The sequence below is a fragment of the Anopheles ziemanni genome, chromosome 3 (assembly GCF_943734765.1).
Source record: "Anopheles ziemanni chromosome 3, idAnoZiCoDA_A2_x.2, whole genome shotgun sequence".
Taxonomy (NCBI): Eukaryota; Metazoa; Arthropoda; class Insecta; order Diptera; family Culicidae; genus Anopheles; species Anopheles ziemanni.
In genome coordinates this window covers 86,674,135-86,686,918 of record NC_080706.1, presented here as the reverse complement: position 1 = coordinate 86,686,918, position 12,784 = coordinate 86,674,135, and the positions used below count along the sequence as shown (strand labels likewise).

General features: G+C 46.4%; 1 protein-coding gene across 1 annotated transcript; it reads right to left on the bottom strand.

The window, feature by feature from the left end:
• Positions 1–5,505: 5,505 nt before the first annotated feature.
• On the bottom strand, positions 5,506–10,805 carry LOC131289470 (unconventional myosin IC). The gene is made up of 8 exons (XM_058318737.1): positions 10,677–10,805; positions 9,364–9,520; positions 8,825–8,940; positions 8,219–8,681; positions 7,926–8,132; positions 6,111–7,847; positions 5,698–6,008; positions 5,506–5,620 (listed from the first exon to the last, which is right to left on the bottom strand). Exons 1-8 carry the CDS (start codon positions 10,679–10,681, stop codon positions 5,506–5,508), a joined length of 3,111 nt encoding a protein of 1,036 aa, XP_058174720.1. The 5' UTR covers positions 10,682–10,805.
• Between the last annotated feature and the right edge of the window lie 1,979 nt (positions 10,806–12,784).

The following is a 12,784-nucleotide window of genomic DNA, read 5'->3' as shown; positions in this document are numbered from 1 at the left end:
TTTCGGTTTAACACTGCTTGTTTCCATAAGTGCATCAACGCATCATAAGCATTTTATGCTCGCAACACTTGCACATATATTTCCGAAATATTTCGCTCACAACCTTTCCCTTTCTTACGCGAGCACTCTTTCTCTCTTTCTCGGTCTTTCTACGTACATGTTTCTCTCTTTTTCCCTTGCACAATTTCTCTCATTCTCACCCGTTCGTATATCGTTACTTGTCCTGGCTGGACTTTTTTTTTGCGTTCCCAATACGGTTTTCAAGAAAACTTTGAATGGGAAATAAAACAACGGAAAGGAATTTTATCCTATGCTCTGCACACATTATCACACACACATACAGCCGTACGGTAGACATTTATGAACGGAACGATGAAACAAAAGGGGATTCGTGAACCCAGACGAGACGACGAAACGGGAATCCGCGAATATTGATCTCCATGAGATTTTGCTTGCCCGTGTATTTCAGCCTTTTTTCAATGCCAATTTCCAAACACCCAATAATCACCTGAATTTTAAATTCTGCACAACACCCGCACACTACTGTAACTGCGTCGAGGACGAGGGGTTGTCTCAGGATGGCGACGCCCGATCTCGCGAAACTTCTGCTCTCGCCTCACCCCCCCCAACCCCACACCCTTCAAGGTAATGAGGATTCAAAAGGTGAGCATATTATGATGCGCCGACTTGATATTTTTCCTTTTAGTTTTCTCAATTTGTTCCGCTACCAGGCAAGCGGCAGCAAATCAACACAATTTGTGTAATTTGCCCGTTTAGATTAGAGCAACAACACTTGAGGAACACAAGTTGATTGATGCTGCCACTGCCGTTGTTGCATCCATACAAGCACACATACACACATAAACACTCAATCGCAAACGCACAGGCTACTTAGTGCTTTGCACTGCCGGACTGAACAAATGCACAAAAATTGGTTTTGTTACTTGTGACGTCCGAAACCCTAATAACTAACTTTATTTCTTTTGAATCGCAACGACAAAATTCAGTCAATGTAAATCACAAAAACCGCGCACACCGATTTTTGTATTAGGAACTACAGGGGTGTAGAAACGCACGACCCGCAGCAGACGCGCACTAGATGCTGCCTCACGCAAAGACCGCTCGCAATACACTGACTTCGGTTGTTGAATTTGCAATCGCCGTTCTACAGGGTAGTCACTAGTGATGAGTCTTACGATTCTCTCGACGGATCGCTCCGGAATCGAGTTCATCCTCAAAAGAATCAATTCCGACCAAGCCCCACTAGCCTCGGGCTGAGAATGGACTTGGGACTGAATGGGAATGGGCTAGATGGTGATAGCCTTGTTTTTTACACCAACGCAGAAATTTACCACTCCCAACATCGTCAGAAATGTCTCCCAGCTGCGCCCATCTACTGCCGCGACATTCGATCCGCACTGAAAAATCGAGGCTTGTGATTGGTTGATTGGTTAGCTGGGCTCACATGGATACAAACATGTGTGAACCCATTAAAGGGCGCGATACGATCCATACATTCATCCGCCCAGCGCAAAGAGTACAACGCGAGTTTAGCGCACGGTACCCAACCAAGAGCGACGGTCTAGCAGTTGGTGTACATAGACTGGGGTTAGAAGGAAGAGGAGCGAGAGAGAGGGCCCCAACAGGGTCCTCCACTTTTTCATTTTTGTCGATTTTGCTCCATTTTTGTTTCGAGGCTTGCGGAACCAAATCTTTCTGACTATTCGCATGCCGCTTTGGTAAGAATTTGGTTGCATCGTGTTCCAAGGGATTGTTTGCTGCACCCAACGATGGGGTCAACGATACCCGCTCGCCCCAGACTCGTTGGAATTGGGAATACGACCCGAACCGCTCCGGATCGCTTACGGATGGCTCCGATCCGATAGGTTCGGGTCTACCCGCTCACCGCTAGTTATCACTAACACCAATGCAGATTCTTCTTTCAAAAGAGAGAATTTGAAATTTAGGAGAGGAAAAAAGACGGAGAGCTTCGGGGTTTTGGTGAGAAATGTTTAATGAAATATTTCACGCTAAATCGCCCATTCAAAATAGCGAAAACGTTGCGATTATGATTTTTATCAATTGCATAAATTATATCGATAGCAGGCAAAACGTAAAAAAAGATTTTAATGATTATTCTGCGATTAATTTGTTAACGAACCACAGAAAAGAGTTTTTACATGCGTAGACTGAACCCTTAACCTAAAATTAATCATCCTACGTAATGTTTACGGTTGAATTAAATATAAAATCGAGAAACAAGGAGAAACATACGTTACAGTCAACCTCGGCTGAGGAATTCCGTTGCGGCCAGCGGATATGTTCGTCAGTAAGTGTTGTGTCACCAACACGCTGTTAGTTTTGGTTCGATAATTAATGCTCCTGCTGTTTGAGGAGGACATATCAACCCAGCAGCATAGTATATCTTCTTTCACACCTTTGGTTCTTTCCTCTGGGCAAAGGGACAATTATCGTACGGTGTAGAATTTAAGACAGCCCATTTCGAACGTCCCTTTTCTTTTCGATCCAGTTGAATTTTGTTCATGCTTTTCCAGTTCCATCCTCTCTACCAGCCGTTGCTCATCAACTTCATCCATCATCCATCACGCGCCTGTGTATACTCCGCCGTTGGGCCTGCGAATATCCTTTTTTTTTGTTTACAAAGGCTACAATGACAAAGCCGAGGACCTTGCAGACGGAGGACGCAGAAGAAAAGCAGGAATACCGATGAGATATGCTTGCTTGTATGAGTACGGTTTCGGTTGCTTGGACGACGCATAAGCACAGCACTTGAGGGCAGTCTGGAAAGGATAAAAGATGAAGGAAGCAGAACTGGTTTTTTTAAAACAAGGCACAAATGAAACAATAACACATTTCCTGAGCTCTGTTTCACACACCATGAGCAGCTTTTACGCATCGGATTGTGCACGATCAAACCGGCGCGGTTACGTATTTTTTCTGTTCTCTACAAGTTTGTTGAAAAATCTTTGCCCCTTTCCACACACGAACGAAAGGGCCTAAAAGTAATTTGTGCCACGGGCAATAAGACAGAAACCTATCGCTCCGGCAGCAAAATATCCACATCCTTTGAAATATCACGGAAAAAGGATCTATACAGTGCCAAATGAACGAGGGGACACATATGATGAGAAACAGAGAAACCTTCGTTCGCAATCGAGAGTAGGAAAAGGACAAAGTAGGCTATCCTTCGCATAAGTATAGCGTATAATAATTAATGGTTGTTATGGTTTCTAAAAGCCGGACGCTGTGCGAGAACTGGGAAATTGAAACAGTCACTGCTGCCGTTTGGTTGCTTCTGTTCAAAAAGAAATTGGTTTGTGTGTTTCCTCTTTTTCCTCAGGGACGCACAAAAAAAAAACTGGCATCAAGACACTGCTGTTCATCGCACTGAGGCTAACTTCCGCACATCCATTAGAAGTTTGCGTGATCATGGCCGCCTACGAAAAAGGTCTGCTAGGTTCACACTACGACACACCGAACACCACTGTGGTACGGTTAAAAAAAAAACAAAATTAGCTTGGGGTAAGTTGCGTTGGAAAATTTATCGATAGGAAATATTGGTTTTCGGTTCGTTTTTTCCCAATTTTGTTCCGACACCCATTCGCACCCTCCCTAGCACTCCGCCAGGGAATGCGTGACGTCGCTAGAGGCACCCCGACGCGAGATTCGTCCCTCCTGCGGCACGTACACGCGTCCCCGATGCACTGCGCTACTCTTTGCCATTAGGAAAATCGACACTGGTGATAACAAAGATGAAAAAAAGGGCTCGTGCTCGTCGTTAAAAAAGAAACGGTACCCCACAGTAAGGTCGTGTCGGTCTGCGGCGCACTTCGCTGCAGGACGGGGGAAAATCCTTTTCCAAACAGCTCGCCTCACGCTCACTTTGCACTTGGCATCCTTGCAAAGCCCTTGCCAAGATCCACTGGCTGGGAACTTCTTTTCAATAACCCATCCTGTCTCGGGATGGATCCGGCGGCGAAAACAGAAGGGAAGCAAAACAGGGCACGCGTACCTTCTTTACATACGCTAACGGTGGGCCATTATCTCCGACACCCTAGCAAATGTTGTCCGGACAACATTAATTCTACGGCGAAACTTAGGGGCACCGTGATTATGACGTCGAGTTCGGATATCTTCACTAATAAATAACCATCGTTCGCGGTATCTTAGCATTAAAATTATTATAATAAAAAAAGGAAAATGGAAATAAACGACAATACCCTGCGGCCACTGATGGCTGATCTCAGTTGTGCGCCAGCTCAAGTACATGCGCCAGGAGGATAAGTAACGGCGTAGATAAACAAGAAACTTTTTCTTCCACATAACACCTTACCTCCCGGGATCAATTTTAAACTTCTCCTGCTGAGGTGGTAACCAAGTACGCATTTTTGTTCAACAATTTTGGCTATCATACTCTTTTCTAAACTACAATAAGAATCACTGCAGCTCGCATTACAACGCCGCTTTTCTTCGATGTAAAATCGTTTCTCGCCTCGCTTACGTCCAAATGTCCTATTCGCGGTATTCTACGGCGTCAACCTTGCGAAAACATTGGCTCGACATTTTGTTTAAAGCCGTATGTTTAGTTCCCTCTCCCCCTGACAATATTCCGCGCTAATGCTAATGGCACTTTTCTATTTCATATATGGACAATTTACATTTTTTTTGCAGTTTTCCCCTACTACCCTGGGTTCTTCCTTCTCCACATCCATGAATTGTCGTTTATGTTTATCATTAAGCGATTTCCTTTCCTGATCTCGAGCGAACGCTACCAAACATACCCAATCGCAAAAATGTCATTCGTTTGCCAATGGATTTCGTTGTTTCACATTTTATCAAACCCTCACCATGCGCTTTAAAATGCAGCAAAAATCTAGCTCGCTTAGAAACGCCCGGCCCATGCACGCGTGTAGGGTGTTGTAGTGATGGTTCGCCGATAAATAACCCCTTTTTAATTTAAACCTTTTCCTACGTTTCTAGTGTTGTGCCGGTTCCGACGATGTTGGTCGGATTTTTTTGGGGTTAAAACATGGAAAAATAATCGCGTTGATAGTGCGCGAGCGAGCGCAAAAGGCATCACACGCTTTCCGAATAAAATATTTATCCTGTTACTGACTTATGTGTGTACGAAGGTATACGATGATTGTGCCGACGACGATGATATGTTGTAAGGGCTCCCGCATGTACATAACTCGGCTAACGGCACTAAGTGTGTGTGTGAGCGTAGTTCTTCCCAATTCGATGCGCGTTAGATTCGCGCGACTCGCAATTTGTTTCCTGTACTAATAACTGTTAATGTGAAACGCTATGCTCGCCTGCTGTGTCCCATCGTATACGTCACTGAACGGCGCCACAGTAGCTTTACACACGAGCACGATGGAAGCCGTTCCACGATTATTGACCTGCAATCTGTAAAAAAAACGAAAATAAAAAAATTTAATATTTTATAAAGAGAAATTAAATATTGGAAACATATTTTATCAATCATTGGATACTTACAACCAGTAAATTACCACTCTTGGCCCTAGTAATACTTGGCTGCGGCCCAGTCTGTATTTCGATGACGCCAGTCTTTCCTCTGACTAGGTTGTGGGACAGTCTAACAAAATGGAAAGAATTTCGAAAAATCCAGTTAATAACGTTTACATCAGATACGATCGTCGTAGAAACACTTACGATCCAGTGTCCACGATGTTCACAATGTTACGATTGTTTGTGACGTCCATGATCCAGATGCAGCACTCGATGATGTCAGGAATGTCCAGTATGAGATCACCCTTGTCTTTCTTCAGCTCGAGCGGAATCCGAATCAGCATGATGCCGTCGCGCTCGTTGGTGATGCAGAAGTCGATCTTGTCCAGCGGTAGCCGGTGCTTCTGTTTGTACGTTTTCCCGTCGAGCAGGTAGACCGCCTTATTGGACAGCAGGAAGAACCGTTCACGTGGTTTGTAGCCCCGCCGGTCGTACTTGATCACCGGTGTGGAGTACTGGACAGTGGGGTGGAGGGGTAAAAAGGAGAAAGAGAAGGAATGTAAATTCCGCAAGTTAACTGCCTCCAACACCGAATCGACAACCGAGACAACACTTACGTGCAGCTTTTCGCCGTTCATTTGCAGCGAAGTGAAGTTGGAGATTTGCGTTGCGTGCTGCTTCGAAATGCGATCGTCCACGAACCACGGTCCGACGCTTTCCGGGTAGTTGCGCTTCCGATTTTTGAACACCGCCTCCGAGAGGACCTTCAGGTCGAGCTGGCGTTTCTTTTCCGCGTTCAGTCCCACCCGGTACACGCGCGCCAGGTGCAGTTTGTGCATTTGCCGGAGCAGGGCGGACGCCTCGACGCAGTGCTTGGGCGCTCCGATCCAGGTGTGCTTCATGAACGTCGTCGGTAGGCTCTTGGAGAGCTTCATCAGCCAGTGGCGCTTGGTGAGCTGGATGAACGAGCGGTTGCACTCGTTCGGTTCGTCGTGCCGCGTGATGAAGCCCTTGATGAAGAAACGAATCCGGGCGGCCGCCTCCCGGCGTCGCTTCAGCTCCTGAATGGCCAAGTATCGCCGTATGTATGTCTGGGCGACGATAATCTTGGCACGCGTTTCCAGATACAGGCGCCGCTGTCGGCGGCCTTTCCAGCGAGCCTGGATGATGGAGGCCAGATAGTGCTTCTTCGCCTGGAAGGCGTCCTCCGTGTCGAACAGCGTCTTCGGGAAGCGGATGAAAATTTTTGTCTTACCCATACGATAGTCCTCCTTCCCGTAGCCCAACTCGTTCGCTAGGATCTGCACACCGTCCTTGGCGGGACCGTGGAAGTGTGGCCAGGTCTGTCGGCTAAGACACTTGTAGCGCTGCAGGAACAGCTCGTACGTACGCCGGTAGGCGAACCCGGCGCGGCGCACACGCAAATTCTCCATCAATCCCAGGTACTTCACCTGATGGCGCACCAGCTCCACATTGAACTGGCTGTGCGTTTGCAGGTCGTTCGGTTTGATACACCGAATGTAGGACGGTTCCTTGCACATCAGAATCTCCATGAGGTTGTTGAGCGAGTTCTTGAACTGCGTAACGGCCGTCTCCGGGCGGCGCTTGTTGCTGATGTCGGCCGCCGGGAAGCAGCTCTTGATGATGCCGTTGCTGCACTCGGCCATCGCCTCCTTCAGGTCGCGGAACAGCAAATCATTGTTCTTGTCCAAGAACCCGTGCACACTGTACGTCACGTCGCCGGCGTAGTGCACCAGCCGGAACTCGTCGCGGCCCATCGTCTTCTGCACGGTTGTCGACGCGCGGCTGTGGCAAATGTAATGCGGGTGCGAGCCAAGATTATCGTTCATCTTCGCCAGGAAGCTTAGATCGGTCGGATCGCCCGGCCGGAGGCACTCCTCGTCCATCAGCGCCACGATGCCCTTGTGCTTCTCCTCGATCAGATTGCAGATAACCTTGTTGTCGAAGTACTCCACCGGTACCCACTCGATGCCCTCGCGCAGATACTCTTCCTGCTCCTGCTTCAGCGTCAGCTCGATGAACAGTTGCTGCAGCTTCTCGTTGCAGAAGTTGATGCAGAACTGTTCGAAGCTGTTCTTCTTGAATATCTCAAACCCATAGATGTCCAGGATGCCCATCACGCTGTTTTTCTTCTCAATGCCCTCCGAGTGGAGCGAGGTGTTGATGCGCGACACCAGCCAGCTGAACAGTCGGTCGTACACCGCTTTTGCCAGGGCATCTCTGGCGTAGATGGCGAGATCCCGATTCAGTGGGCTCGTTACAATTTCACCCCGGGCCTCAATTGTTCGGTGCGTAAACGCATTCGTCAACTGCTCCTCATTGCATCCCAGAAGCTGTAGGAAAAAAGGGTATATCAGTTTCAAATAGTTATAATATTACATCATTTATGTTTTACATGTTTCTCTGTTTACCTTTGCAATCGCGGTTACGGATTCTGGTTTCAAAATTTTCGCCTTGCCTTCTTCCTCCGTGAATCCCACGTTGCCCATGTGCAGCACAGCGGCCACGATGTCGAGAATTTGACGCTGCTCCTGATCAGCGATCTCAATGACGGCCATCGCCTTCTGCACGACACGGAAATTATCGGCATCACGGATATTCGGCACGTTACCATTAGCCTGACGGACGCAATGTCATACACAGAATGATTAATGTAATGCTACTACCACCCCTTGGTTCGCTTAATGACGCTATGGCAACTTACCCCGTCGCTCAGGTAGTAGTACGTGTCCAGGTTCCGCTTCAGGTGTAACTCCCGCAGCAGGTTATCGTCCGCGCCGGCAAGCAGCTGGTAGAAGATGTGGAAATTCCGCTCACCGGCGCTCTGGTGCACCACGCGCGACTTCTCCAGCAGATAGTTCAGAATGTTGCCACCCTCCGGGACGCCCGCATAATCGAACTGCACGTCCATGTACTTTCCGAAGCGGGAAGAGTTGTCGTTCCGGTTCGTCTTCGCATTCCCGAACGCCTCTAGCACCGGATTGCTCTGCAGCAGCTTATCCTTGACGCCCTCCACATTGTGCGTATGCCCGGTGGCGGCCGCAATGAACTGTAGCACCTTCTTCGACGCTTCCGTCTTGCCCGAGCCGCTTTCGCCCGAAATTAAAATACACTGGCCTCGGTTTTCCTCGGTCAGCGAACGATACGCGTTGTCGCTCAGGGCGAACCTGGTCGGGTGAGGGGACAAAAGAACCAGGGAACGGTTCGGTAACAAGGCACGCACATTTGGGTTGGGTTATTTTTGAACCGCCGCCAGGCTGTCTCGGTGACTCAATTCAAACGTGACGCGCGGTTCACTGACACTACTTACACATGTGGCGGGGCCTCGAAAAAGTGTCGCTTCCGGTACTCTTTCACGTCATTCTCGGTGTAGATCGGGAGCTCCTTGTATGGGTTGACCGATATCAGTACGTGCCCGATATACGTCTGGGTGCATGTAGGGGAGACGATAGGAGGAAAACAAAAAAAAATCGATAAAAACATGCAACAAACGTCTGCAATTTGCAGCAGGAATCCAATGCCATTGCAACCCCTTAACTCTACACGGTGGTAATTCGATTCCTAATACATTTTGATTAACGATCAATAGGGAATTCGTTAGAGACAGAGACTGGACCCCTCGGTTTTTTTGTTTGCGGTGTTGTCAGTAAAGGATTAAAACTATCTGGTTTCGTGCAGCATGTCGTGTTTTTAGCTTGTTGATGATGTTAGGAAAATGCCAAAGCCAAAGTAAATTCTACTGTATAAAAATCAATATTACAAGCGAGCATGGATGAAGAAGTGGATAGCATTAGAATTAACATTATCATTACTTAACTTAATATAGCATAAGCCCAAAACTCAACTTACATAGATCAAATTTTCCTGAAACCGCTTTCTCAGGTTGTCTATGAACGCATCCTCACTGTGGTAGTCCTCCAGTAGCACCTGGTCCTGCAACCCTACCCGATCGCGATCGTGTAGTCCTCGCTCCATTCTGGCGCTGTCCCACCCGCAGTTTTGCTGGCTGTAACGAACGAACGAAAGCAAGTTGAAATTGGTCGGCAATAGAGCCCGTGCTTATCACTATTTATCATTATCACAGCAATGTTAAAAGCTGATTGGAAAGATGAACGAGCACCACCAATTCGATTGGTGTAATAAAAGTAAAATAAACGGTCCACTCATTGAACCATGCTGATGGATGATCGTACCCGGTGTGTCTCGGTTTGGCTCGATAGGGCAGATTATGTCACCTGTGAGAAAATGGGGGTATATTTGTTAGGAGCGAATGGAACGCTATCAGCAGACACTTAATATGATGGCAGGCGTTTTTTTTTTCCTTCCTGTCACTGATCACGCAAACCTTTCTGTTTTTATCAGTTCTGTTGAATGAGCACTTGACAATGTTGATGGTTTACGTTGATTTTTCTTTTGGCCAACGCCGCCGACCAGTTGGGTTTGTGCAACATTCCAAACTCGGTTGACAGAGGTTGATTACAATGATAGAACGTATAGCATCTGTATGATGGAGTAAGAAGTTAATGTACATAAATGGCCTTTGAATATTGCAAGGAAACAAGATAAGGTTTGTGTGTTCAAATCTTCATAAACATACAGTATCCAACCAAGTTAATTAAATTGAAACCTATACGTTTTGATCTAGAATTTAGACATCCAAACCATATAGAAACAAATAGGCTCCTCTTTACTGGAACTATACAATCACAATTTAATTATACACCTTGTCACACGATCACAGTGGTAGATGATTTAGATTCGGGATGCCGAGACGAGACCCATCCATTATGGTACTTCTTGGGCAATAAATTAAAGCAAACCAACACCCCAACAAAAAGGGCCCCCGCCTTTCCGCTACCGACGGGGACGACGGATCGCGTGACTAATTCGGCGTTCAATCCATTAGCATTTACACCTCACGCCAGTAACAAGAAAAAAGAAATACCAGCGGCAACTCTGACGACAAACACTTTCGTCTCGGAAGCGGACATACTACGGATAAAAAAGAAGGACACACCAACGAGATGCCGCGCTCCCGCGATGGCAATGTTATTTGTTGCCCGCCGAAGAAAATTAGCGTTTGGCACCATCATTTTTCATGAGCAAAGTGGGTTTTGAAATAATAAGCGCACACATTACCCAGCACAATCACGCAATCTTACCCCATCGTTTTTGATTGATCACTACACGATAATTTTGTTTTCCAAACTTTCCAACGTAAGCGGCCCCTGGTGTCGATTTAGGAGGAATAATCGATTTGCAGCATCATTACGTGCTATCTCTGCATCGGCTCCAGTGGCTCGCGGGCCGCAGGTAAAACTTGTGGCTTACTTCGATCCAAAACCAAACACGTCGGCGCAACCGTGTTGTCAAATGGTCAGCCCGTCGCGTACCGTGTCAAATTGCTCACTGACAGCTTACGGGAATGATGAACGTTGCACCATCTGCTTGTTTATCGCATGCAGGAGTTTTTGCTCCTTGCGCACCGTGAATCTGTGCTAACCGATGGTATTTGATCAAAGTAGACGGTGGACAGGCTTTTCTTGGAAAATTATTGGTGATTTGTGCACTCGAGAACGGGAACCTTCGGTCGGCAATGTGTCGACATCTCGTTTGCCAGTTGATGATGGCAATTGTCGAGTACATGTTAATTGGTAAGTTACATTAACCGTTCGTTGATGACGGGACCGGTCAACAAGTTGTTCCAACTGATATGGAGACTGAGAAGTCGATGCAGATCGTTTATGATGTTCTTTTACTCCTCTTTTTCTAGAAGCACCAGCTATATTTGCTGAACAACCGTGAATAGTATTTACGGGTTTTAAATCTTGGAAGAAGGAACGCGACCAGGTTGTGTTTATTTAAAGTTGAAATAACTTTATCAGGCAGAATGGTTCCCTTAGAATGGCAAAGAAAATAAATTCCACCAACAACGTCTAAATTGGTAAGTAACAATTATGATACCACTTTGAATGTTTAGGCTCACTGATCATTCACCGATTAATCCATCCCGGATCTTTTGTTGGATTTAATTTACATGCAGATCATTAGAAAATATTAGGGCACCACAAACAATTCTTATCTTTGAATGTATTATTGCAAAAACTGTTACAGCACAATTTGCCAAGTAAATACTGTGACTGAAAACGGTATTTTTAACTGTATAATCAAACTATAAATATAGTTTTTCAGTTCATCCAAATGCACGCAAACACCGGCAGGCGGAAAACCCCGGTGAACGAAACACCCTGTGAATAATTTACGTAGAAGGTTGAAAAACGAAGAAACGTCGTTCAGCATCGAAATGGTCCCGATAAGCGGTGCATTTTTCCCATCATTATCACCAGCTCCCGGGATCGCTATCTTTCATCGGACAAAAAGAGAGTGAAAAAAAACGGATTGAATTGCATGCACCGAGAACGCTTCGATGCGTGTAATGCAATTTATTTACCCCAACTACTCCCGCACACGGCGCGGCCGAAACGAGCCGCATCTAATATTTCCGGTGATGACGTGCACAGCAGCTGTTTCATCAATCATTTCACACTTCATGCGAGGGTAAGTTGGGCAGAGAAAAAAATGAAAAGAAAGGGGGGAGGTTCGACAAACTTATTTATGATCGTTGGCTATAAACCGATGACGGTACGGCCCACACCGTGCCTTGCAATGCAAGTGCATGTGCAATAAACCATGGGGCAGCAAGGTTTTCCCTTTTGGAATCATTCAGTGCGACGCTATCCCTTTCAAAAGCCGGTGCAGTTTTAACTTCCCCGAAGTGGGTATGTAGGGCTCTGTACAAAATAATGACTTGTGATTAAATCAGGTGTGAAGTACGCGAGAAAAGAAATGATAAACAATAGAAGAAATTAAGGGTAGTTGCATTTTGGGGACACACTGCAATCCTTTTTCCTAGATAGCTCTTCTGCTCATTTCCCCAATACCTGGGGAGCATCCACTTGGAAAAGAACCGATGCGATTTATGCTAAAAGATAAGAGGCAACGTGACACGATTGTCACGTTAACGGATGTCAATTAAAGAAGATGGTACCCTCACCGATCAATTGGTGGACGGTTTGTTGTAGAGTGCGTGCTTTTATTTTTATTATCATTATTATTATTGTCGTTATTCAAGGCCTCTTCTGCGACACGACACTCGATTGCCTGCTCGATTGCTTGCTGTTCGATTTTTGTTTGCCCTCGACGATGGTGACCCAATCTGAATTCTGGTACGGCGATGGTGTCGTAAATAATTGCTTTATTGCCCAACCAT

Bases quoted from the DNA above. Each gene is read 5' to 3' on its own strand.
- LOC131289470 (XM_058318737.1), bottom strand. The intron at 8,682-8,824 runs GTAAGTAGTGTC...TCACCCGACCAG, and splicing joins TTCGAGGCCCCGCCACATGT to GTTCGCCCTGAGCGACAACG. The intron at 7,848-7,925 runs GTAAACAGAGAA...TTTTTCCTACAG, and splicing joins CCGTAACCGCGATTGCAAAG to CTTCTGGGATGCAATGAGGA.